The 25,476-nt window shown below is 51.2% G+C and overlaps 2 protein-coding genes and 1 long non-coding RNA gene across 5 annotated transcripts; 2 read left to right on the forward strand and 1 right to left on the reverse strand.

The window, feature by feature from the left end:
• The first annotated feature begins 1,236 nt into the window (after positions 1-1,236).
• On the forward strand, positions 1,237-5,798 carry Ccno (cyclin O). 2 transcript variants are annotated; one of them, XM_004664940.2, is made up of 3 exons: positions 1,237-1,626; positions 2,342-2,527; positions 3,642-5,798. In XM_004664940.2, exons 1-3 carry the CDS (start codon positions 1,243-1,245, stop codon positions 4,125-4,127), a joined length of 1,056 nt encoding a protein of 351 aa, XP_004664997.1. In that variant the 5' UTR covers positions 1,237-1,242; the 3' UTR covers positions 4,128-5,798. The 2 variants fall into 2 exon arrangements, with proteins under 2 accessions (XP_004664997.1, XP_044994948.1); XM_045139013.1 differs by having other exon boundaries at positions 3,711-5,798.
• On the reverse strand, positions 4,353-9,622 carry LOC123456264. Its single transcript, XR_006634427.1, has 4 exons — positions 9,572-9,622; positions 8,568-8,653; positions 6,101-6,277; positions 4,353-5,386 (listed from the first exon to the last, which is right to left on the reverse strand). It is a non-coding gene; the product is annotated as an uncharacterized LOC123456264 (long non-coding RNA).
• Positions 9,051-18,695, forward strand: Mcidas (multiciliate differentiation and DNA synthesis associated cell cycle protein). Of its 2 annotated transcripts, none has more exons than XM_045139012.1 (7): positions 9,051-9,155; positions 9,279-9,378; positions 9,523-9,656; positions 14,263-14,335; positions 14,914-15,134; positions 17,732-17,842; positions 18,097-18,695. In XM_045139012.1, exons 1-7 carry the CDS (start codon positions 9,054-9,056, stop codon positions 18,562-18,564), a joined length of 1,209 nt encoding a protein of 402 aa, XP_044994947.1. In that variant the 5' UTR covers positions 9,051-9,053; the 3' UTR covers positions 18,565-18,695. The 2 variants fall into 2 exon arrangements, with proteins under 2 accessions (XP_044994947.1, XP_012805692.2); XM_012950238.2 differs by having other exon boundaries at positions 9,565-9,656.
• Positions 18,696-25,476: the final 6,781 nt, after the last annotated feature.

A 25,476-nucleotide genomic window follows, 5' to 3' on the forward strand; every position in this document is an offset into this window, starting at 1 on the left:
AGAGGAAGACAGAGAGAGGGAGACAGAGGGGGGGGGAGAGGGGGGAGAGAGACAGAGAGGAAGACAGAGAGAAGAAGGAAGGAAGAGGAAGAGAGAGAGAGGGAGACAGAGAGGAAGACAGAGAGAAGAAGGAAGGAAGAGGAAGAGAGAGAGAGAGGAAGAGAGAGAGGGGGAGACAGAAAGAAAAGGAAGAATGTGATGAGCCAGGACAGGAGTTTGTGGACTAAATCAGTAAGGACTTGAGCAAGGTGGCCCTGTTCTCCCCCCTTCTTCCCCTCGCCGCCCCCTCCCCCGACGCTGGGAGTAACCCTGAAAGGTTGGGCTGCCTCGTGCAGAAGGTTAATGACCTAAAGCAGAACAGGCTGTGAGCAATTGAGCGAAACCCGGAAACGCCCGGCCGCGGCATCGGGGTCTTCACGGGCTGCGCGGAGCCTGGGCCCGGTGCAAAGCGCGGGGGACCGCACGCTGGCTGCCCCGGGGGTGTCGGAGATCACGAGAGCTTGGCTCCTATGCACACACACACACACACCCCGCCGGAGGACTCAAACCAAACATAGTCCCTGGCTGTGGAGGTGGCTCAGCGGCTAAAGGCGCTTTCGTGCAAAGCGTGACGCCCCGGGTTCGATTCCCCACGACTCACGTAAGGAAGTGACGCATGCATGGCGCGCCCATTCCCTACCTATCTGTCTGTCTGTCCATCATCTTCTTGCTTGCAAATAAATAGTCTCAAATGAAGAATTTGCGACTCTCTGTGTGGACAGAATGCTAGACCTTTCGCCATATGGCCCAACCCTAGGCGAGAACCTGCCTGGGAAGGTGTGTCCATACGTGCCGAGACCATCTGGCCCACGACAGGGACGTGTCCCCTGGGCGCGGGTGCAGCCGAGCCCCCGGGCGGGCCGGCTGGCTGCTCACCTGGCTGGGCCTGGGCTCGTGGGCAGGCTGGGCTCCGCGCGCTGCGCTGGCGCCAGGGTCCCCGGGCCGCCGGCCGCGGTTGCCGGGGCGACGCGGGATGCTCGCTCCGCCCCCGGGGAACCGCACGCTCGAGGGGAGGGGCTCTCGCCCGGTGGGCAGCGCGGCCCTGGTGCCGCCCCGTGGGCTCAGCCAGTGAGAGGCCGGGGGAGTGGTGGACGGGCCGGGATACTTAGAGGCCGGGTCTCCCCTCCCCAGCATCCCTCTGCGCCGCGCCGCACGGCCCGCGCGCGCCTTGCATCGCCGAGTGGCCAGCCGGCTGGCATCGGGATGGTGACCCCCTGTCCCTCCAGTCCCGCTGCGGGTACCGGGAGAAGGAACGATGACCAGAACCTCCGTGCCCCGGTGAAGAAGAGCAGGGCCCTCCCTCGACTGCGGAGGAAGGAGCCGCTGCGGCCCTTGAACCCGTGCCCACTACCCGGGGACTCCGGCGTCTGTGACCTGTTCGAATCCCCCAGCTCCGGCTCCAGCTCCGACAGTCCCACCGCGTCGGCTGCAGCCCGGGAGCACTGCAACCCCCTGGCCGGCCTGGCCCAGCCGCTGACGCCCCTGGACCTGCAGACTTTCCGCGAGTACGGACAGAGCTGCTACGCCTTCCGCAGGGCGCAGGAGAACCACTTCCACCCGCGCGAGTCGCTGGCCAGACAGCCGCAAGTGAGAGCCAGTCCCCTGCCGCAGCGCGCTCCCATCTCCCTCTCCCCCTCCCCAAGCTCTATGGGCCAGGTTCCCCACCACCACACACTTTGCACTTCTCAGGTGGAGGGGAAAAAGGGGTGTAGACAGCCCCCCCCCCCGGTCTCCAAGTTAAGTGGGGCAGCGAGACTACAGACAAGGTGTTCGGTTCCTAGACTTGAGTGTGATTCCTGCTGACCTCGGGCAATCTATTTAACAACCCAAAGTTGTTGGATTTGAGCCGGGCGTGGTGGAGACAAGGAGTGAATGGTGCAGGGGCGAGGGACTGATGGAAGAGGAAGGGTCTAGGAGAGCAGCGAGGAGGAGGAGGAAGGAGAGAGGGTGGTGGAGGGAGGAAAACAGACGTGAGCGCACCGGAGTCTCAATCTGTCCATCTGCAAAAGTGAACTACTCCCTTGCTCTCACCTTCCATTGACTTGCCGGGTGGACCGTGCTGGGCCACGGGCGCGATGCATTGCGCTCTCCGCACAAGCGCCAGGCCCGGATCCAGGCGTCCCGGGTTCCTGGCGCGGCAGCACTCTCGGTTTTCCGTCCCCGTGTTTCCATTGATTTGAAGCTTTGCCCTCTTCTCCGGGATTACCCGGGCCCTCCCTTTCACCAGCTCCTCCTACTTCCCGGTCCGCTAACCGCCTTCCCCTTGGTCCCCTCCTCCCTCCTCTCCCCTCCATCCCGGCAGGTGACCGCGGAATCCCGCTGCAAGCTGCTCAGCTGGCTGATCCCGGTGCACCGCCAGTTCGGCCTGTCCTTCGAGTCGCTGTGCCTGACCGTGAACACTCTCGACCGCTTCCTCTCCACCACGCCCGTGGCTGCAGACTGCTTCCAGTTGCTCGGAGTCACCTGTCTGCTCATCGCTTGCAAACAGGTAACCTCCAAGGAGGCGTTGGGGACCCGAGGTGCAGGGAAAAAAAAAAAAAAGTCGTCTCCACTCAGGTCGCTCCGGTGCACAATCCAAGGTTGGGTTGCTTGAACTTATTTCGGAGGAGGAGGCTTGCAAATGGTTGCATGCTAAAGCCTGCCTTTACGTTTTTCCTGTAAACAATCTTCGGCTCCCAAAGACATGGGCTGTAGAGGGTCCTAAAAGGTTTCTGCACCTATATTCTTCTGGCGGAGGGCCAAGACAATTTCCCAACCCTCTTTATTGTTTTGAAAAAAATATCTATTTGTTCGTTTGAGAGAGGAGAAAAAGAGGGAGAGGGGAGAGGGGAGAGGGGAGAGGGGAGAGGGGAGAGGGGAGAGGGGAGAGGGGAGAGGGGAGAGGGAGAGAATGGGCGTGCCAGGGTCTCCAGCCACCGCAAACGAACTCCAGACGCACGGCGTCCTCGTGCATCTGGCTTATGTGGGTACTGGAGAATCGAACCTGAGTCCTTAGGCTTCGCTGGCAAATGCCTTTACTGCTAAGTCATCTCTCCAGGCCTTCAACCCTATTATTCAAAACATTTTTTTTTTTTACTGGCGCACCCCTTGAATCCCATCACTTTGGGAGACAGAGGTAGGAGGATCGCTGTGAGTTCGAGGCCACCTTGAGACTACATAGTGAATTCCAGGTTAGCCAGGGCTAGAGCGAAACCCTACCTCGAAAAACAACAAAATGTTAGTTTGTAAGCAAAAGCACACGCGCGTGCGCACACACCCTCCACATGTCGGGGTGCGCTGCAAACGAACTCCGTGTGCACGCATTACTTGGTGCATCTGGCTTTAAGTGGGTACTAGGGAATCGAACTTGGGCCATCAGCCTTTGCAAGCAAGTGCCTGCAACAGCTGAGCCATTGCTGCAGCTCTCCCCGCCCCCCTTTAAAAAATTTTTCCTTTAGTTGGATTGTAGGTAGAGGAGTGGTGTGGAAAGCAGGCTGTGGGTGACTTGGCCTGGCTCTCCGGAAGAGACGCACAGCTCTTCCCGGCTCGGGAGGCAGGCGGGGGGCTCGGGCTGGGCGGGGCCTGGGGCGCCCCGGGGGCTGAGCTGGCGCCTTGCGTTGCAGGTGGAGGCGCACCTGCCGCGGGTGAAACAGCTCCTGGCGCTGTGCTGCGGCGCCTTCTCCCGGCAGCAGCTGTACAACCTGGAGTGCATCGTGCTGCACCGGCTGCGCTTCGACCTGGGCGCGCCCACCATCAGCTTCTTCCTGGAGCACTTCACGCACACGCGCGTGGAGGCCGGCCAGGCGGAGCTCTCCGAGGCCCTGGAAGCCCAGAGCCTGGCCCGCGGGGTGGCCGAGTTGAGCCTGGCCGACTACGCCTTCACCAGCTACACGCCCTCGCTGCTGGCCATCTGCTGCCTGGCGCTGGCCGACCGCATGCTGCGGCTCCCTCGCGGGGTGGACCTGCGCATGGGCGAGCACCCCGAGGCTACCCTCAAAGACTGCCTGGGCAAGCTGCAGCTGCTGGTGACCATCAACAACGCCTCCCTGACGCACATGCTGCCAGCCCAGATCTTAGGCAAGTGCAGCCTGCCACCGAGCTGGAAATAAAGGACGGGCCTTCGGGTTCCTTCTGTGCCCTGGGCACCCTCCCTCCCCCCACCCCTTTCCCACTGTGTGGGGACCGTGCGGTGTGTGGATCCAAATAGCAGAGCAAGAGCTGGGATTTCTGCTTGCCGTCCTGCCGGCTGTAAAGAATGTCCAATAACAGAGTCTAGTAGTTTATTTTGCTGCGAGTGCATAAGGGAGCTGCCCCCCAACACGCACACACCCCAAAGCTCGTCTTGGTTGGTCTGAGTGTGACTTTTGCAGTGCAGTGTAGTGTCTCTGCCCCGTGACAGGTGAGGTCAATTGGTGGATCAGGGCTGTTGGCAATTTCTTTTTCTTTCTTTTCTTCAAGGTAGGAAGGGTCTCTCTCTAGCTCAGGCCGACCTGGAATTCACTATGTAGTCTCAGGGTGGCATGGGGATGATCCTCCTGCCTCTGCCTCCCAGAGCGCTGGGATGAAAGGCGTGTGCCACCACGCCGGGCCCTGCAGTTGGCAATTCCATGGGTTCCTCCCTCCCCGCAACTTCGCTCCGAAACAACCTGGTGAGTTCAAGATGCATAGTTCAGTAGTCGGAGGAGCTCGGGGTGACTTGCCTTTGAACCCTGGCATGTCAACCTGCAGGCTGAAGACCCGAGGGGCACGGGGCAGAGGGACGTCCACAGTAGTCTCTGCCATGCAGAGGGCATGGTCATGCTCATTGGTGTCCTGGGGCTGGAAGCTCTGGGGACTAGGTGGGCACACTGTTAGAGGGTAAAGCAAGAGATACTGCCTTACAGGGAACCTGCGGGCGGGGGCAGCCAGCAGATGTTGGACAGGACAGCGTCGCAGCCGGTTAGGGCCCATTTCCTCGGTAGTCACCTGGGTAGTTCCGATCGACCCTGCTGCTTGTGAACCCAGGGTAACAAAGACTGCAGCGTGCCAGGTACTGTATTTAACATCCTTTTCTTCCAACAATGGTACAACAAGCAGGCCATTGTCCCCCCCTTTTTTTTTTCAGAGGATGACACACTGGGGTTCATAGGACTTGAGGGCAGTCTTAACCCTTAGCCACGTTGCTAAGTTTCTCCCATGGAGGGTCTTTAGAAAAGTTTCCAAAACTCTCTTCCTGCGATAGGTGCCCCGTCCCATTCTGCACCTTCCCGTATGTATTCAGCAGGGGCCTTGCTTCCAGCCGGGCTCCAGGAGGACTCGGTTGACAGATAAGGCGACTGGGCTGAGAAGTCAGAGGGTTTCTGGCTTCCTGTGGCTCCACGGGTGTCACCTGCGAAGTTTAAGTAACATTAAGCTTCACTTGGTGGAGGAAGCACAGAGTAGGGCTTGGAACCAGTTTGCCTGGAGCTCTTGGGCAAGTCGATGCCTGTATTGCACCGGAATAACGGCGCCTATGTGAGAAAGCGGGTGTGTGGCTCTGAAGAGATGCTTCACAGAAACGCCTCACAAGGGGTCTGGACAGTGCGGACCATGGACAAATAAAGGCCAGTGGTAGGCTACACAATGGAGCCACCCACAGTGACGCAGAAAACACTCGAAGCAAGAAATAAAGTAGGGGAAATGGTTGACAATCAGGGGTAAAGATATATGGTCCATTATGGTTTTATTTTTCAAAATAAAAAAATTGTATGATTGTGTGTAAGTGGGGGGAACTCCCAGTCTGTGCTGTTACATTTAGAATAAGTCACAATGTATACCAAATAATAAAGCAAACAAACTCAAAGCAAATTTAGAGAGCTTTCTTTGCATTCCCTGCCCACTGCAGCTTCCAGGTACTCTCCAGAGTTGGGGTGTCCTATTCTGGATCCTTGGGTTTCCCCCCTTTGATATGTTGATGTGTTAAGATGCCCAGGAACTAACTCTCCTGTGAGAGTGAAATGGGCACACCTCGAACCCCAGGAAAAGCTGCTCTGCTATGGGGAAAAACAAGCAGGACCACACCACCTGTCCCACCCCACCCCTAAACTGTCCAGGGCCCCCTGACCTGGCTGTGAGGAGGTGGTCTAGGCCTTCTTGAAAAGAGCAGCTTTGGAGGGAGGTGACTTCAGCAGTGGGGATCAGTCAATTCCCGAACAATTCCAGATCTGTCTGTCCCGGAGCTAAGCTTTCCAGGCGCACAGGACAGAACCAGGACCAGGTTTGGGGGAAGCTGGAATTATAACTGAAAAAAAAAAAAAATATATATATATATACACACACACATACATACATACATTGGGGGATGGAGAGATGGCTTAGCAGTTAAGGCTTTTGTTTGCAGTGCCTGCTGGCCTGGGTTCCATTCCACAGAACCCACGTAGAGCCAGAGGCACAAAGTGGAGAATGCACCTGTATTCATTTGCAGTGACAGGAGGCCCTGGCATGCCCATTCTCTCTCCCTCTGTGTGTGTGTGTATATATACACACATCTATATATACATATCTATATCTATGTAATATATATTTAAATCACAATTTAGAGTCATGTGTGGTGGTGCATGCCTTTCATCCCAGCACTCAGGAGGCAGAGGTAGGAGGATCTCTGCGAGTTCAAGGCCACCTTGAGACTATAGAGTGAATTCCAGGTCAGCCTGGGCTACACTGAGACCCTACCTCGAAAAACAAACAAATCACAATTTGTCTATACTAAGCACCATTTGCTTTACATAAAAACCCCGCCCAGCTTCGAAGCAAGCGACTCCTTTGAGGCAGGTATGATTTATTTTTCCTAAAGGCATTGGTCTCCCTTCTGGCTGGACTGATCCCAGTCCTTGTACCCTAAAGCCAGAGCTTCTCCCTGCCAGTGAAACAATGCCAGTTCCAGAGGTTGGGGGATGACCAGTTTCGCCTCACCTTAGTTCCCGCCAGCACAGGGGGCCAGGGGCTGTACAAGTTAAGCTGACTTGGAACTCATTTTCTGGTCTCAGGCTGGCCTCGAACTCACAGGGATCCTCCTACCTCTGCCTCCTGAGTGTTGGGATTAAAGGCGTACGTAGGCCACTATGCCTGGCTTCAGCTGATTGTTTAAATTGGATGGATCTAGCCAAGGAAATCTCCCCTCCCCCAGACACACTCCTTTTTGGGAGGTGCCCTTGACTCACATTCAGAGGGTGTTCCTTCCTGGGGGAGGACTGGAGCTAAGATTGTGAAACCGAAGGGGAGGGTTGCTCTAATGAGCACAGCTAAGTGCTGGCATTGGCGGCTCAGGCCACCGTGGGTTCAGAGTTGGGACTGTCTAGCATGGGTTTTTAAACCGGGGGATTTGTAAATGCCATTTTTCTTTCTCTTCCTTTCTTTCTGTTTCTTTAAAAAATATTTTATTTACTTGACAGAGAAAGAGAGAGAAAAGGGAATGAGTGTGCTAGGCCATACATCTTGCCACAGCTTTATGTGGGTACTGGGAATCAAACCTATGTTGTGAGGCTTTGCAAGCAAGAACCTTAAAGGCTGAGCCATCTCTCCAGACCTGTTTCTTTTTTCTTCTCTCTCCCTTCCTACCTCCTTCCTTTCGTTCTTTTTCATTCTTTCTGAGACAGTCTCATTCTTAGCTCAGGTTGGTCTGTATTCCACTATATAGCCCAGGTGAGCCTCCAACCTGTGGCAACCCTCCTGCTTCAGCCCTTTCACCTTTTCTTTTCTTTAAAAAAATATTTTAAATGTATTTATTTATTTTTAACAGAGAAAGAGAGAGGCAGATAGGTAGAGAAAGAGAGAGGCAGATAGGTAGAGAAAGAGAGAGAGAGAGAGAGGGAGAGAGAATGGCTGCACCAAGGCCTCTAGCCACTGCAAAGAACTCCAGACACATGCACCACCTTGTGCATCTGGCTTAGTGGGTCCTGGGGAATTGAACCTGGGTCCTTTGGCTTTGCAGGCATGCATCTTATCCAACCAATAATTCACCTCTCCAGCCCTATACCTTATCTTACTTGATCCTTTTTATACAATATATATTTGAGAGTAGCAGAGATAGACCAAGAGTGAGAATGGACATGCCAATGGACAGGCCACGGCCCCTGTCACTGCAAAGAAACTCCAGACACACGTGCCACCTTGTGCATCTGGCTTTACATGAGTACTGGGGAATCAAACCCATGTCTTCAGTCTTTGCAAGGCAGCGCTTTTTACCGCTGAGCCATCTCTCCAGCCCGGTTGTGGCGCAGGCCTTTAATCCCAGCACTCGGGAGGCAGAGGTAGGAGGATCGCCGTGAGTTCGAGGCCACCCTGAGACTACAGAGTGAATTCCAGGTCATCCTGGACTAGAGTGAAACCCTACCTTGAAAAACCAAAAAATAAACTAAAAATGAAAAGAATTAAAAAAAACAAACAAACTTGTGTTCAGGTGTAAGGCTGAGGTGCAGAGCGGAGCTCTGGGCAATAGGCCAAAGAGCTAGAGAAGAAATACAAGTTCAACAGTCAAGACCCTGAATGCTGTCCAAGTTTGGGGGGGAGAGGAAAAACAGAATTTCTGTAACCTGGGGACTGGTTCTGGAGGGCAGTTCCTGCGGGTAAGTTCTGCTTCCTTACTAGCTGTCACTCCAGGTGTGCCTTGCCTTTGTGTCTGCAAGAAAATGAAGAGAGACTCCTTCGTTTTTCCATCCTAGGTGTGTGTGAATCTGGTGTCCCCCCACCCCTTCCTTCCCTGTGCCCTGGCTGCGGCGCCAAGGCCGAGGAGGGGTGGAGTGGGGAAGAAGCCAGGGTGCCGTTGGCGCGCGCGCGCGCGCGGGCGCGCGGGGCGCATTGTCCCGGGCAGAAGGCGCCACCTCGGGCGCTCGGGCGCGGGCCCCCTCCCTGGCCGCGGTCCTCCTACATGCAGCCCTCCCCGCCTTCCCCGGGCTCCTCCCCGGCCACGCGCCTGCACCCAGCCGAGCACGGCCAGGTTGCGCGAGGTGTGTGAGTGTGGGGACCACCCCCCCCCCCCGCCCCCAGGCGGCTCCGCATCCAGGCTGCTGATGGACGGGATGCAGGCGGGACGCCGGGCGTTCGATAGCATCTGTCCCAACAGGATGCTGCCGGACCCATCGCCTCGGCCCCTGGGCAAAGCCGGGAAGCCGGAGAGGAAGGTGGGGTGTCCGGACGTCCCCCGGGTGTGTGTGCGTGTGTGCAAGCTCCGTACCCCTGAGCGCTGATCTGCATCCCCTATCCCCACCCCAAAACACACGGACCCCGTTTCTGTGCCGGGTTAGCTGAGCTGTTCTCCGCGGAAGCCCTTCCCGGTCGGCAGTGGCAGAGGCCGAGTGTCGGTGTTCGAGGACCCCCGGGATGCTGACCCCGTGGAGCTGCCAGGTGAGACCGATCCCCCCCATTCCCGGGGCACCTGCATGCACGTCTCCCGCCTTCCGAGACCTCCGCGTCAGGTGGGCGACAGGGAGCTCAGCCTCTCTCTCCTCCCTTTCTCCTGTCCCTGGGTTCTGGTGCCCCCCCCACCAGGGTCGCCCCCCGAGTTTCAGGCTCCCCATCTTCCCCGCGCAGCCCTCACCACCATAGACCTCCAGGACCTGGCCGACTGCACCACGCTCCTCGGCTCCGGCGCGACCCCTGCTGGTCACCCCGCCGCCTCGCAGGTACTTTTCCCAGCGCAGCTGGGATGTGGTGGGGCTGTCTTCCATTGGGTCCTCTCAGAGCCAGCTGGAAGCATTGACTGAGTCTCTTCTCCTGGTGGCCTTCTACCCCGGGCCCCTCTGAGCTCTTTCCCAAGGCTCTAAGAGGCCCCAAGAGGAGTCCCAGCTCCTGCCAGTTCTGGGAGGTGGTCATGCATTCTTGGAGAGTTTTTATTGTTTTTTTTTTTTTTTTCCAGGTGGGGCCTCAATCTACCTCAATATATATATTTGAGGCATTATAGGTTTGAGGTTTCATATACATATATGATTTATTCATATACATATGAAATACATATGTCTATATATATGCAGTGTCCCTCTGGGCTCTCTCTCTCTCTCTCTCTCTCTCTCTCTCTATATATATATATATATAATATGTATATATTATATATATATAATTATATATATAATTATATATATATAATGTTGAGGTAGGGTTTCACTCTAGTCCAGGCTGACCTGGAATTCACTCTGTAGTCTCAGGCTGGTCTCGAACTCACAGTGATCCTCCTACCTCTGCCTCCCGAGTGCTGCGATTCAAGGCGTGCGCCACCACGCCCGACTCTTGGAGAGTTCCCATGTGGGGATGCGTTCAGTCTGCAGGAAGCAGATCTGAGCTTCTTCCTCTCTTTCCAGAGCGTTATGCATTCTCATATCAGGACACGCCGTGACCATGCTTTTCAGTGAGATTCCTCTCCCATCGGTACCCTGGTACCGTGGCGCGGCAGTGAGGGACCACGCTGGCTGGCTGGGTGCGAGCGCACAGGATCCCTATCCTGCCCCCCCACCCCGTCGCTCACTCACCACCTTTTATTCCGTGGGTATTTAAGGAAGAGTGGAAGTCAATGGGGAAAAGAGGGAAGGACTCTGGATGGACAGAAAGCATTTGCCATTTGGATGAATGGGCCTTCGGCTGTTGGGACCGTGGAAAGCCCTCCTCTGCCCTCCCGCAAGCCCTGATCACTCGCCATCAAGGACCAGAGAGACTGTTTTTCCGTCCCACATCCACCTCTGGCAGCGGGTGGGGGTGGCATCCCAGCCGGAGGATGCAGTGTCTCAGCACTGGTGTTTGGGAGGCCAGAAAACTGGCTCACTGGTGGCACGTGAAGTGTCCAGAAGGAGAGGTCATCTTAGCAACCACGAGAGCCACAGGAACAGGACTTCTAGGCTCCTAATTATAGCAGGTGCTGGGACTGCAAAGTCTGTAGGAAACAGCAAATTCTCCAGAGCTCATGAGCACCTCCCAGAACTGGTTAACCAGCGGGGTCTCCTTTGAGGGCCTCTTAGAGCCTTGGGATAGAGCTCACAAGGACACTGCATACGTGGCCACCTCCAGGACCATTTCCCTGGGGAGGCCACTTGAACCTTCTTAGATCTGGATGCTCAAATAAGGAAAGACATTTTTTTTTATTTTCTCAATTTTTATTAACATTTTCCATGATTATAAAAAATATCCCATGGTAATACCTTCCCCCCCCCACTTTCCCCTTTGAAACTCCATTCTCTATCATATCCCCTCCCCATCTCAATCAGTCTCTCTTTTATTCTGATGTCATCATCTTTTCCTCCTCTTATGATGGTCTTGTGTAGGGAGTGTCAGGCACTGTGAGGTCATGGATATCCAGGCCATTTTGTGTCTGGAGGGATCATGTTGTAAGGAGTCCTACCCAGGAAAGACATTTTTTTTAATTTTAATTTTTTAAAATTATTTAAACAAGTTGATTCTCAACTAGAAAGGCTTGTAGTTCATTACTCTTTTTTATTTAGCTATTTACTTATTTATTTGAGAGCAACAGACACAGAGAGAAAGACAGATAGAGGGAGAGAGAGAGAATGGGCGCGCCAGGGCTTCCAGCCTCTGCAAACGAACTCCAGACGTGTGCGCCCCCTTGTGCATCTGGCTAACGTGGGACCTGGGGAACCGAGCCTCGAACCGGGGTCCTTAGGCTTCACAGGCAAGCGCTTAACCGCTAAGCCATCTCTCCAGCCCAGGAAAGACATTTTTAAAAATATATATATTTTAGGGCTAGAGAGATGGCTTAGCGGTTAAGCGCTTGCCTGTGAAGCCTAAGGACCCTGTTTGGAGGCTTGATTCCCCATGATCCATGTTAGTTAGATGCACAAGGGGCCGTACACCTCTGGAGTTCATTTGCAGTGGCTGGAAGCCCTGGTGTGCCCATTCTCTCTCTCTCTCTATCTGTCTCTTTCTCTCTCTCTCTCTCTCTGTCACAAATAAATAAATAAAAATGAACACAAAGTTGTTTTTAAAAAGTCTTTAAAAATATATTTTTTTTAAGCTGAGTGTGGTGGCACACGTCTTTAATCCCAGTGTTCAGGAAGCAGAGGTATGAGCATCGCTGTGAGTTCAAGGCCACCCTGAGACTACATAGGGAATTCCAGGTCAGCCTGAGCTAGAGTGAAACCCTACCTCAAATATATATATATATATATATATATATATATATATATATATATATATATATATATATATATATATTTATGTGAGAGATGATAGATAGGTAGATAATGGGTGCAACCAAGGGCTGGAGAGACGGTTTAGTGGTTAAGGTGCTTGCCTGGTGCACCAAGGTCTCTAGCCACTGCAAACAAACTCCAGACACATGAGCCGTCATGTGCATCTGGCTTATGTGGGTACTGGGGAATTGAACCTGGGTCCTTAGACTTCACAGGCAAGTACCTTAACCACTAAGCAATCTCTCCAGCCCAGGGTGTTGTTTTTTTTTTTTTTTTTTTTTTTTTTTGAGTAGTGTGTTCTTCTAGCCCAGGCTGGCCTTAAACTCACAATGATCCTTTTAGGTCAGCCTCCTGAGTGTTGGAATTAAAGGCACATACTACCAGGCCCCACATTTTCCATCAGACCCACAGGCCTCAATATTTAACAGGTACTGAGGTCTCTTGTCCCTCTTTCTTCCCTGAGGGAACCTGGGTATTTTGAAACTAGGACCTGGGGTGGGGATGGGGTAACTGTTAGAATTCATTTCTCTTCCTCAACATATGTGACTGTTATTGAAGGGCTTCGGGGATGACAACGTGATGAACACAGAGGCAACAGTTGATGGCGGAATCAGTTTAATAGGCATTTCTTTTTATTTATTTATTTTTTAAAGATTTTGTTTTTATTTATTTGAGACAGAGAGAGGTAGAGGGAGGGAGAGAGAGCGAGAGAGCGAGGAAGGGAGAATGGCCATGCCAGGGCAGATGCATATGCCACCATATGCATCTGGCTTACGTGGGAGCTGGAGAATTGAACCTGGGTCCTTAAGTTTCACGGGCATACGCCTAAACCGCTAAGCTAGCTCTCCAGTCCAGTTTAATAGACATTTCTGATGGACATCTGGGATGCTTTCCCTTACCTCATAGATTGGAGACTCCTTTCCATTCCTACTGCTGCCTTCCTTAGAAGGAAGCATTCCTAAGGAAAGGAAAGGAAAAAAAATAAAAGGCATTCAGACTGGCACAGTGGTTTATGCCTTTAAGCCCAGCACTTGGGAGGCAGACAGAGGTAGGAGGATCGCTGAGAGTTCATTCAAGACCAGCCTGAGACGACACAGTGAATTCCAAGTCGGCCTGGGCGAGAGTGAGACTCTACCTAGAAAAAGCAAAACAACAAAACAAGAACAGGACAAAAAAGCCATCCGGGAAAGATTTGGCAATAGCATTCCGATCACGAGGACCTGAGTTCCAATTCCTGGCACCCATGGAAATGGTAGGCCACGCGTGTGATCCCAGCTCGGGGGAGACGGAGACAAAAGATTTCCAGAGCTGTTGAGCTCTTGAGACATTCTAGTCCACCTCTGACCTCCGCCCATGTGCGCATATGTGCACCAATGCACACCACACACACACACACACACACACACACACACACACACACACACACACGCAATCCCTGGGCTCCCTATTACCTCTCCTCCCTCATAGACACCCTGTAGGAGGCAGAGCAAGTGTGCAGCTGACATCAAAGCCACACTTGCAGCACCCATGGCCCTTCCCACAGCCCACCATCCCCTTTCTCTCTGTGAGTTGGGGGGAGTGGCAAGCTGTGGGGTCTTGGGAGGGAAAAATCCTGATGTTCGCACTCTCTGCTCTTGCAGGGGTGGCTCCTAGTCTAGGAAATAAATGGAGTGAACTAGTTGTTTAGTGACTGGGCCAAACAGCCTGTGGAGCACCCTGGGTCCCAGGCTTCCCTCCTGGGACGCACAGCTCAAATCCCGACATTCCCCTGCGCAGGATGAAGCCCGAGTTTTCGGGTATGCCACTTGCCTGTGAACGTGAGTGAGTTCGGAACCTGGAAGGACGTCATCCCATGGGGGAATTGTGGCCCTGGTGGCCCAGCGTTGACTGGCTTACACCCTGGTTTTATTTGTTTATTTATTGCTTTTTTTTTTTTTTTCCAAGGTAGGGTCTCGCTCTAGCTCAGGCTGACTTGGAATTCACTATGTAGTCTTAGGGTGGCCTCGAACTCACAGTGTTCCTCCTACCTCTGCCTTCCCAGTGCTGGGATTAAAGGCATGTGCCACCACGTCCGGCTCCCTTGGTTTGTTTTTAGAACCATTCTTTGCCACCTGAAACGGACTTGGACTTGCAGAATTTTAGAGACACCGTGGATGATCTCATTGCAGGTAAGTAACAGCTGGGGTGACCCCCACCCCAAAACTCAGATAGTCCGGATTGTGGGGTAAACCCAGCCAGCCCCTCGCCAGTGGGTCAGAGTCCTTCATACTGAGGACATCCCCTCCCTGCCACGGAGAAAGAAAAAGAGGTAGATAGAGAGAGAATGGTTGCGCCAGGGCCTCCAGCCACTGCAAGCGAACTTCAGAAGCATGTGCCACCTTGTGCATCTGGCTAATGTGGGTCCTGGGGAGTTGAAACTGGGTCCCCAGTCCTTGCAGGCAGATGCCTTAACCGCTGAACCATCTCTCCAGCCCTCTCGTAGGTGTTGTGAGTTTGTCAGTGGGAATTCTGAGTTCTGAAAGTGGGGTGCCTTCTCTGCGATGTGGCTGGGCAGAGGTTGAGTGGCGAGAGAGTGACAAAGTGCCAAGGTGACTTCTAGGCCCAAACTGATTCGCCAGTTTAGCAGGACACCTGCTAAGTATGGGCTCGCCTTTACAAAGACAAGCCTCATGCAAACCGAGATCTGTTTGGTATTCTGCCCCTGGAGCTGGTTGGCCTTGACTCTGAGCTCTCCATTTCCGCCTAGACTCCTCTTTGATGTCACCTTCCCTGACCTGCGGCGATTTCCCCTTCTCCCCTGGCGATGTTTCGTCTTTTGGTTCCTGCCTGTCGGAGACCCTGGACCCAGCGGCCTTGCAGTCCCCACCCCGGGGTGCCCCAGACCTGCCTCCACCTGAGCAGTACTGGAAGGAGGTGGCCGACCAGAACCAGAGGGCGCTGGGGAATGCTCTCGTTGAGAATAACCAAGTAGGGCCCGGGCTGGGACTGGGTCTGGCGTTGGGCAGAAGTGGTTTTAGTAAGGTCAGGGGTTCACCAAACTGTAAATCTGCTACTGGCTCATGTAGATGCCACTGTGGCCCAAGCTGTTTCCAACTTCACTGAAGAGATGGATGTCACACCACCAGATCTATGCTTTTTCCCTCCCCTCGCCCTCCCTCCTTCCTTCCTTCATATATATATAATTTTTTTGTTTATTTTTTATTTATTTGAGAGTGACAGAGAGGAGGAGGAGAGAGAGACTGAGAGAGAGAGAGAGAGAGAAAGAAAGAATGGGCACGCCAGGGCTTCCAGCCTCTGCAAACGAACCCCAGACGCGTGCGCCCCCTTGTGCATCTGGCTAATGTGGGACCTGGGGAACCGAGCCTCGAACCAGGGTCCTTAGGCTTCACAGGCAAGCGCTTAACCGCTAAGCCATCTCTCCAGCCCTATATATAATTTTTATTTATTTATTTGAGAGAGAAATAGGCAGAGAGAGAGAGAGGGAGAGGGAGAATGGCACACCAGGGCCTCCAGCCACTGTAAATGAACTCCAGACACATGCGCCCCCTTGTGCATCTGGCTTGCGTGGGTCCTGGAGAATCAAACGGGGATCCTTTGGCTTTGCACACAAATGCCTTAACTGATAAGCCATCACTCCAGCCCCCGTTTCTTCTTCTTCTTTTTTTTTTTTTTTAAATTTTGTTTTATTTGAGAGAGCTAGAAAAATGAATAGAATGAGAATGGGCATGCCAGGGCCTTCTGCCACTGCAGACAAACACAGATGCATGTGCCACCTTGTGTATCTGACTCACATGGGTCCTGGGGAATCGAACCTGGGTCCTTTCGTTTCACTGGCAAACGCCTTTAACTGCTAAGGCATCTCTCCAGCCCTCTTTCTTTCTTCTTGAACTCACCGTGTAGGCAGGATGACCTTGAACTTGGGATCCTCCTGCCTCAGCCTCCTCTAGTGATGAGATTGCAGGTGTGTATCACTGGCATATATTAATTAATAAATTATGTGCGTGGAGGTGCATGCCACAAGGTGCATGTGGCATGTGGGAACTGGCAGACTGCATGAGCTTCAGAGTCCCCTGGCTGTGCGTCCCACTGCTGTAGGGATCACAGATGTGTGAAGCACTCTGCATCCCACTTTGCATGGAACTGAACCCAGGCAGGGAGGCGAGCTTTGAAAGCAAGCACCTTTAACCACTGAGCCATCCTTCCAGCAATCTATATATACATATATATATATATATACATATATATATGTGTGTGTGTGTATATATATATATATATATATATATCTATCTTATTTGATTTGAGAGAGAGAAAGAGAGAGAGTAAGTAGGGGCGCCAGGGTCTTCAGATGCTGCGAACAAACTCCAGATGCATGTGCTATCTTGTGCATCTTGCTTACATGGGTCCTGGGGAGTCGAACCTGGGTCCTTTGGCTTCCCGGGCCAACGCCTTAACTGCTAAGCCATCTCTCCAGCCCTCCAACTAGATTTTCTTTTGTTTTTCAAGGTAGGGTCTCACTCTAGCTCAGGCTGACCTGGAATTCACTATGCAGTGTCAGGGTGGCCTTGAACTCACAGCGATCCTCCTACTGAGTGCTGGGATTAAAGTCGTGCACCATCACGCCCGGCTCCAACTAGATTTTTTTTTTCTTTGCTTATTTTTATTTATTTATTTGAGACTGACAGAGAGAGAGAGAGAGAGAGAGAGAGAGAGAGAGAGAGAGGCAGAGAGAGAGAGAGTGAGAGAGGGACAGGGAGAGAATGGGCACACCAGGGCCTCCAGCCACTGCAAATGAACTCCAGATGCACGTGCCCCCTTGTGCATCTGGCTTATAACTAGATTTTTAATAGAGCTACCAATACTTTTGTAAGGCCATCTGTGTGCCTGGCTTATGAACTTACTTTCTCCTCTCACTTAACACAACTCTCACTAGCCCCAGTCTATGGATAGGCAAACTGAGGCATAGAATGGAGGCTCTTCAGAAGCAGCCCTCGGTGTGTCTGTTGCCCACGTCAGTACAGTGAGGTTTCACTGAGATATATTTTCTTCTCTGTTTGTTTTTCGAGGCAGGGTCTCACTGTAGCTCAGGCTGACCTGGAATTCACTATGTAGTCTCAGGGTGGCCTTGAACTCATGGAGATTCTCCTACCTCTGCCTCCCGAGTGCTGGGAATAAAGGCGTGCGTCACCACACGGGCGAGATATACTTTTTTAAAAAATTTTTATTTATTTGAGAGAGAAAAAGGAAGAGAGAGAGAGAGAGAGAGAGAGAAAATGGGTGTGCCAAGGCCTTCAGCCGCTGCATATGAACTCCAGACGCATGTGCCACCTTGTGCATCTGGCTTATGTGCGTCCTGGGGACTGGAACCTGGGTCCTTAGGCTTGTCAGGCTCAGCCATCTCTCCAGCCCCTGAGACACGCTTTTAATGCAAGTCATCCACTAAACTGATTGCAGTCAGGAGTGTCCATGCCCTCTGGGTCCCCGTGCTGGCGGCTAGCGGCCGGGACCCGGAGTAGCCTTCCTGCAGAGTGGACTCCCCCGCTGAAGGGGTGGGTGTCCTTCTGCAGCTGCACGAGACCCTGACGCAAAAGCAAGAGGAGATCGCGTCGCTCCGGGAGCGCAACGTGCAGCTTAAAGAGCTAGCCAGCCGGACCCGGCGCCTGGCGTCGGTGCTGGACGTGAGTTGAGTGGACAGACAGGAGGTGGTGGTGGTGGGGGATGTTTTGGCGGTGGTGCCCCAGGGATGGCTCTTTCTCGACTTAGGAGAAGAAAAAAAAAAGTACTTTTAGTAATATATTAATTTTAGAGAGGGGGATGGGCACGCCAGGGCCTCCTCCAAATGCGTGCATCTATGCAACTGGGGAATCGAACCTGGGTCCTTAAACGCTAAGCCATCCCTCGACCTTTTTTCTGTTCCCCTCCATCCCCCCAGAAGCTGATGATCACGCAGTCGGGAGAGGGCAGCGCCTCCTCGGAGCCTTTCCTGCCCCCGGCCACCCCGGCCAAGCGGAGCCTGGAGGAGCTGCTGTGCGCCGCCGGCCAGGACGGCTCGGAGGTGGACGCCATCCTCAGGGACATCTCCCAGCGCTGCGACCGAGCCCTGCGCGGCCGCGATGCCAAGCGGCCCCGGCTGCAGCCGCCGCCCCAGGCCGGCCTGGACGCCGCGAGCCCGACCCGCAGGCCCGGGAACCTGCACGGCGCCTTCCGGGGCCTGCGCACCGCCTGCGGCCGGAGCGTGGGCCGCCGCGCCGGGCTGGGGCTCGGGCCCGAGCAGGGCGGCTCCTTCTGCACCCCGATCCGCAGCCACCGCACCATCCGCACGCTCGCCTTCCCCCAGGGCAACGCCTTCACCATCAGGACCGCCCAGGGCGGCTACAAGTTCCGCTGGGTCCCCAGCTGAGCTGGTGGGGTGAGGACCCCCCCCCCAAAAAAAAACCAAACAAACTCGGTGTCCTCTCCCCAACCACCACCCCCAACCCCGGCATCCACGTGCACGCCCGGGGCGCCAGAACCCTGCAGGAGAAGGCCACTCTAAAACTTTTCCCCACTTAAAACTTTTTTGTTCTTTTTTTTTTTTTTTTTTCCCGCAGTAGGGTCTCACTCTAGCTCAGGCTGACCTGGAATTTATTATGGAGTCTCAGGGTGGCCTCGAACTCACGGCGGTCCTCCCACCTCTGCCTCCCGAGTGCTGGGATCAAAGGCGTGCGCCACCACGCCCGGCTCCTGAAACTTTTTAGGGTTACTGATGCGCACTGCGAAGCCTGCGGTGAAACCCTTTCACGGGGAAACTCTGTGTATATACACTTGTGCATATGTACTTAGAGATATGTATCACATTCAAATTTTAAACAGTATTTATTTCCTTTATTTTGGGTGTGTGTGGAGGGGCGGGGGTTTCCAAGTAGGCTCTCGCTCTAGCCCAGGCTGATATGGAATTCACTATGTGGTTTTAGGGTGACCTCAAACTCACTGGTGATCCTCCTCTTACCTCTGCCTCCCAGAGTGCTGGGATTAAAGGCCTGTGTGACCACACTACGCCAGGCCAGGCTAAGAGAATTCGCTTTCATTTAACAAACTGGGATTTAGAGACGAATTAGCTACTCCGGGGGTAAAGGGGTACTTCCACACTGGTTGTGTGTGGGGGGCAGTTAGGTGCTTTTTAAACTTTTAGAATGCTCCACTTTTGTAAGGTGACGGAAGAGACCTAATTTCAAGGTACTGGAGGCACAGGCCAGCGCCAGTCACTTCAGGATTCTAGACCCAGAAGCAGGTCTCTGAGGAACATAACCATACATCTTCGCTCAGTCCTAGGATGACACCTAATTTTGTTAGTGTTGAAAACTTTCATTTCAGCTGCTAGAATAAAAAAAAAAAATACAACAACAGGTGAGCCCCTCTCCACCCCCACCCCCCAAATTCTGTAAAACTCCACAGGATATCTGTAAAACTCATGCTAAGCACATTGTAATGATCACGTGTATGGTTTTTGTAAGATTTTATGGTAAATGTTATAGAAATACACACACAACTTTGTGCGAACAGAACCACCTCCAAACCAGACTTAGTGAGAGAGGTCAGAAATGGCACAGGAGGGTGGGAGAGATGCCTAAGCAGTTAAAGTGTTTGCCTGTGAAGCCACAGGACCCAGGTTCCATTCCCCAGAACTCACACGTTAGCCAGATGCACAAGGAGGCACAGGCATCTGGAGTTTGTTTGCAGTGGCTGGAGGCCCTGGTGCGCCCATTCTCTCTTTAAGAAAAAGTATGTTTTTGTTTGTTCGTTTGTTTTGCTGGGCGTGGTGGCGCACGCCTTTAGTCCCAGCACTCGGGAGGCAGTGGTAGGAGGATTGCCATGAGTTCAAGGCCACCCTGAGACTACATAGTGAATTCCAGGTCAGCCTGAGCCAGAGTGAGACCCTACCTCGAAACGCCCCCCCCAAAAAAAAGAACCATTAAAAATAAATAAATAAAATAAAAAAGAAGTGATTTGTCCCAGCCCCTACAGTGCTTAACCCCAGGGTTCTTCTTGCAGTGGGGGGCTCAGCCCCCCAAGCGCCCAGCCGTGTTGCTACACAGCCAAGGTGGCTCTGCCATCCGAGTGGGCACATCAGGTGGCCGGTGGGCTGGGTCAGCGCAGAACTTGCTCCTCCAGTCTGTCTTGGGTTCTGTTATCGGTATTTAAATAGCCATTCAGAAACAAAAAAAGTGATAAAAACAGACCACATTTCCTCATATTTTGCCTAACACATGGACTGAAAAATACAATGAGCACTTTGGAAATGTTTTTTTTTTTTTTTTTTTAAATCAGCTCAAGTATATGACCATCACAGTTCTGGATCATAAAAAACAAACAAAAATGAAATAAGCAAACAAAACTTTTCGTTTTTTTTTGAGGTAGGGTTTCACTCTAGACCAGGCTGACATGGAATTCACTATGTAGTCTCACGGCGACCTTGAACTCTGCCTCCCGAGTACTGGGATTAAAAATGTGCGCCACCATGCCCAGCTTCAAACAAAACTTTTTAATATTTTATTTATTTAAGAGAGAGAGAGAGAGAGAGAGAGAGAAAGAGAGGCAGATAGACAGAATAGGTGTGCCAGGGCCCTTAACCACTGCAAATGAGCTCCGGACGCATGCACTTTCTTGTGCATCTGGCCTACGTGGGTCCTGGGGAATTGAAGTGGTGTCCTTAGGCTTTGCAGGCAAACGCCTTAACCACTAGGACGTTTCACCAGCCCCAAAGAGCACTTTTTAAACCTGGCCAGATAAACAATAGGCCTCTCACTCGTCACTTCTCACAATGAATTACCTTCAAGGAGCACAAACTTAAAAAAAAAATATGTCTTTTAAAATTTTATTTCAACTTAAAATTTTTTTGTTTTTACTTTTATTTATTTATTTGAGAACAACAGACAGAGAGGAGGGGGAGAGAGAGAGAATGGGCATGCCAGGGCTTCCAGCCACTGCAAACGAACTCCAGACATGTGAACCCCCTTGTTCATATGGCTAACGTGGGTCCTGGGGAATCGAGCCTTGAACTGGGGTCCTTAGGCTTCACAGGCAAGCGCTTAACCGCTAAGCCATCTCTCCAGCCCTTATTTCAATTTTTAAAATATTTATTTGAGAGAGAGAGAGAGAGACAGAATCGAGAGAGTCAGAGAGAGAGATAGAGAGAATGGGTGCACCTGGGCTCCAGCCACTGCAAATGAACCCCAGAAGCATGCACCACCTTGTGCATCTGGCTTACGTGGGTCCTTGAGAAAATTTTCAGTGCTGAGGATGGGATACCTTCCAGTGTGTTGTTGGCCAGAGAGGTCCCTGATGCCTCCAAGACATTATAGGCTGTTGCCAAGGCCCTTGGTTTCCCACCAGGAATAGATGGTAAGACCCTATTGCTGAACACTCCACATACTTGAGCTACAAGGCCACTGAGAAATCCTGGTGGAACTGAGCTGAAAACCTACTCCATGTAGACCAGCTGACAGAAAGCTGGAAGAAGCCATTCTGCATGCAGCTCAATGGGAGAGAGAGAAATCACCAGTGAAGATACTCAACAGTGGGCACTGCCTTATATTTGGCCAGCCAGGCCAAATGAGCCAAGGGTTTCAATAGTGGCATGTCTGTCATGGTGGAAACCAATTGCCCTCTAATTCGACTAGAGGCCCACTCCATGGGAGGGAATACATCCCTGATACTGAAAACTTAAACCTTCCAAGGCTCAGGGTCTAATGCGGAAGAGGTGGCAGAAAGAATGTAAGAGCCAAAGGAAGGGTAGGATTCCATACAATGTGCTCCCCCCAGACACTAAATGGCCTGGATATCCATGACCTCACAGTGCCTGACACTACCTACACAAGACCATCATAAGAGGAGGAAAAGATGATGACATGAAAATAAAAGAGAGACTGATTGAGAGGGGGAGGGGATATGATGGAGCATGGAGTTTCAAAGGGGAAAGTCTGGGAAGGGAGGGTATTAGCATGGGATATTGTTTACAATCATGGAAGTTGTTAATAAAAAAGGCTATATTAAAAAAAAAGAAAAAGAAAAAGAGGTTGTAACATTTGAGGAGAGACATGGTCAACTTGGGGATAAGCCTCATATATTTCATGAGGACCATTCTAGGACTTTGCCATCATACTGACTGAAATGGGAGCTATTAGGAATTTTAGGATGAGACATCACATGATGACATTAATTTCTTTTCCCTTGTGGTGCTAGGGATTAAACCCAAGGCCTCATGCATTCTAGACAAATACTGCCTGATTATATATATATATATATATATATATATATATATATATATATGCTTTAACCACTGAGCCATCTCTCTTGTGCTTGTTTAGCTTTTTTTTTTTTTTTAACTATACAAAGTACCTAGCAGATGTCATTAAAAAATTCATCCTTATATGTAGGTAGACATCTTTATCCAGTGTCTCCTATGTTGGGACTGAAATTGGCTTTAGTTATTGTTTTATCCATTTATTTACATTTTATTGATACATTTGTAAAATTAGTCTGAGATTGATGAAAGCTTAAACAAAAAGAGGTGTTAAAATGGAGTTCTAGGGATAGGGACATGGCTCAGAAATTAAAGATCCTTGCTTGCAAAACCTGCCAGCCTGGGCTCAATTCGCCAGGACCCACATAGACACAGGTGCACAAAGTGGCACTTGAATCTGGAGTTTATCCGCAGAGGCAAGTGACTCTGGAATGCCCATTCTCTCTCTCTCTCCTCACAAATAGTTCAAAATTGAAATAAAAATTACCACACTATTAAATGTTAGGGAAACGAGTATGATTAGACAGGCCAGTAAGCTGCTTTGATTCATTCCTAAATGTAAAAGAAGTATTTTCTTCCTTTAGGCAGAGTCACCTGTCCAAACTTGCACAGGTAACAAATTCCGATATTAGCTTCTCGTTGCTTAAGAAGATACTAGGTAAATCACACAAGACAATTCCTTCCATTTGTTCATGCCAAGGGCAAAGAAACTCCACAGATTTACTTAGGATTTATATGAGCAGCCAAGTAATAGTTAGAAACTGCACTTCGTTATAGGATGTGGAAATCTCGATTATTTTCAAGACAGTCCATGGTTGAGAGTAAACACTGATGAATACCGTGTTCTATGAGTGATAATAGTAGCTTTGAGTGCTTGCGTAAGATCAAGCCCGACTCTCAAGGATCGGGATTTGTGTTGCTTTTATTTCTTCAAAATACAGAGTCCTGCAGAAAATCTCGTGGGACTGTTCCCAAACTTGCAGCAATCTTCTCTTGTCTGGGAGCAGACTCCATTGCACACAGGAATGGGTCCATTTGGTGTGGACTGCACACCAGCATCTCCCCTAGCAACTCGCCACCACCACCAATGGAGCCGCGGATTGTTTCCATCTTCTTCTTTTTTTTGAGGTAGGGTCTCACTCTGGCCCAGGCTGACCTGGAATTCACTATGAAGTCTTAGGCTGGCCTCGAACTCATGGTGATCCTCCTACCTTCACCTCCTGAGTGCTGGGATTAAAGGCATGTGCCACCATGCCCAGTTTTGCTTTTCTTTCTTTCTTTCTTTCTTTCTTTCTTTCTTTCTTTCTTTCTTTCTTTCTTTCTTTCTTTCTTTCTTTCTTTCTTTTTGACATAAGTTCTCAGGGTAGCTCAGGCTGACCTGGAATTGACTATATAGTCTCAGGCTGGCCTCAAACTCACAGTGATCCTCCTACCTCTGCCTCCTGAGTGCTGGGATTAAAGGCGAGGCCAGCCTGAGACTACATAGTGGATTCCAGGTCAGCCTGGGCTAGAGTGAGACCCTATCTCAAAACAAAAACAAAAACAAACACGAGGGCTGGAGAGATGGCTTAGCGGTTAAGCGCTTGCCTGTGAAGCCTAAGGACCCCGGTTCGAGGCTCGGTTCCCCAGGTCCCACGTTAGCCAGATGCACAAGGGGGCGCACGCGTCTGGAGTTCGTTTGCAGAGGCTGGAAGCCCTGGCGCGCCCATTCTCTCTCTCTCCCTCTATCTGTCTTTCTCTCTATGTCTGTCGCTCTCAAATAAATAAATAAAAAATTTAAAAAAAAACACGAACCAAAAACCCCCCTCTGGAACCTCAAAATCCTGAATCAGTCATACACACACGCAACATGCACGTACATATACATACACACACGAATAAAAAAAAATAGAAAACAAGGAAATTGCTTGGAAAGCAAGATGAACAACGTTTTGCACAAAGCAAATGTAAGCTACCAGTCCAAAGCCAAGTATAGAACTTACAGGTGTTCCCACTTAGGGAGAGTTAGGCTTACGTTCTTTTGTTTCTGGACTGAAAAGCAAGACATATTTACACTCATATTTGGAAAGTTCTGTTGATACTTATGCTTCCAAACAAATACTCCATAGCATGTATTTTAATCATGGTGTGTGCACACCAGGGGTGGAGAGCTGTGCTTAGTGTGGGGAGTGGAAATCAGAAAGTCAGGGAAGGGAGCGGGGAGTGGAGAGCTGGCAGAGGGAGCAGAGCTATGTGCTAAGCTTACTTTTATAGACATTTTTTTAATTAAAATTTTTTTTTTATTAACAACTTCCATGATTATAAAAAATACCCCATGGTAATACCCTCCTGTCCCCCACTTACCCCTTTGAAACTCCACTCTCCATCATATCCCCTCCCCATCTCAATCAGTCTCTCTTTTACTTTTGATGTCTTGATCGTTTTCTCCTCTTATGATGGTCTTATGCAGGTAGTGTCAGGCACTGTGAAGCCATGGTTATCCAGGCCATTTTGTGTCTGTGGGGAGCATGTTTTATGGAGTCCTGTCCTTCCTTTGGTTCTTACATTCTTTCTGCCACCCCTTCCACATTAGACCCTGAGCCTTGGAAGGTGTGATACAGATATTGCGGTACTGAGCACTGGTTATTTCTTTCCATCACCATGATACTTTCTGAGTCGTCCCAAGGTCACTGCCATTCGAAAAGAGAAGATTCTCAACCAACAGTGAGAGTAGCATTAATATAAGGGTGTGAACATGAACAGAAGTGCTTACTGGGCAGTTTGATAAGCATAGTATATACATTTGGCCAGACAGCAGCAGACGTTACACCCCTAGGGCTCGTGACTATGCCTGTTTTAAGTTTTCAGTATCAGGGATGTATTCCCTTCCCATGGAGGGGGCCTCCAGTCCAATTACAGGGCAGTTGGTGTCCCCCATAACAGATGTGCCACTATTGCACCTGTTGGCTCATTTGGCCTGGCTGGCCCTTGCAGTGTCCACTGTTGAGTATCTTCACTGGTGATTTCTCTTTCTCCCATTGAACTGCATGC

Source organism: Jaculus jaculus, chromosome 20, assembly GCF_020740685.1.
Source record: "Jaculus jaculus isolate mJacJac1 chromosome 20, mJacJac1.mat.Y.cur, whole genome shotgun sequence".
Classification (NCBI taxonomy): Eukaryota; Metazoa; Chordata; class Mammalia; order Rodentia; family Dipodidae; genus Jaculus; species Jaculus jaculus.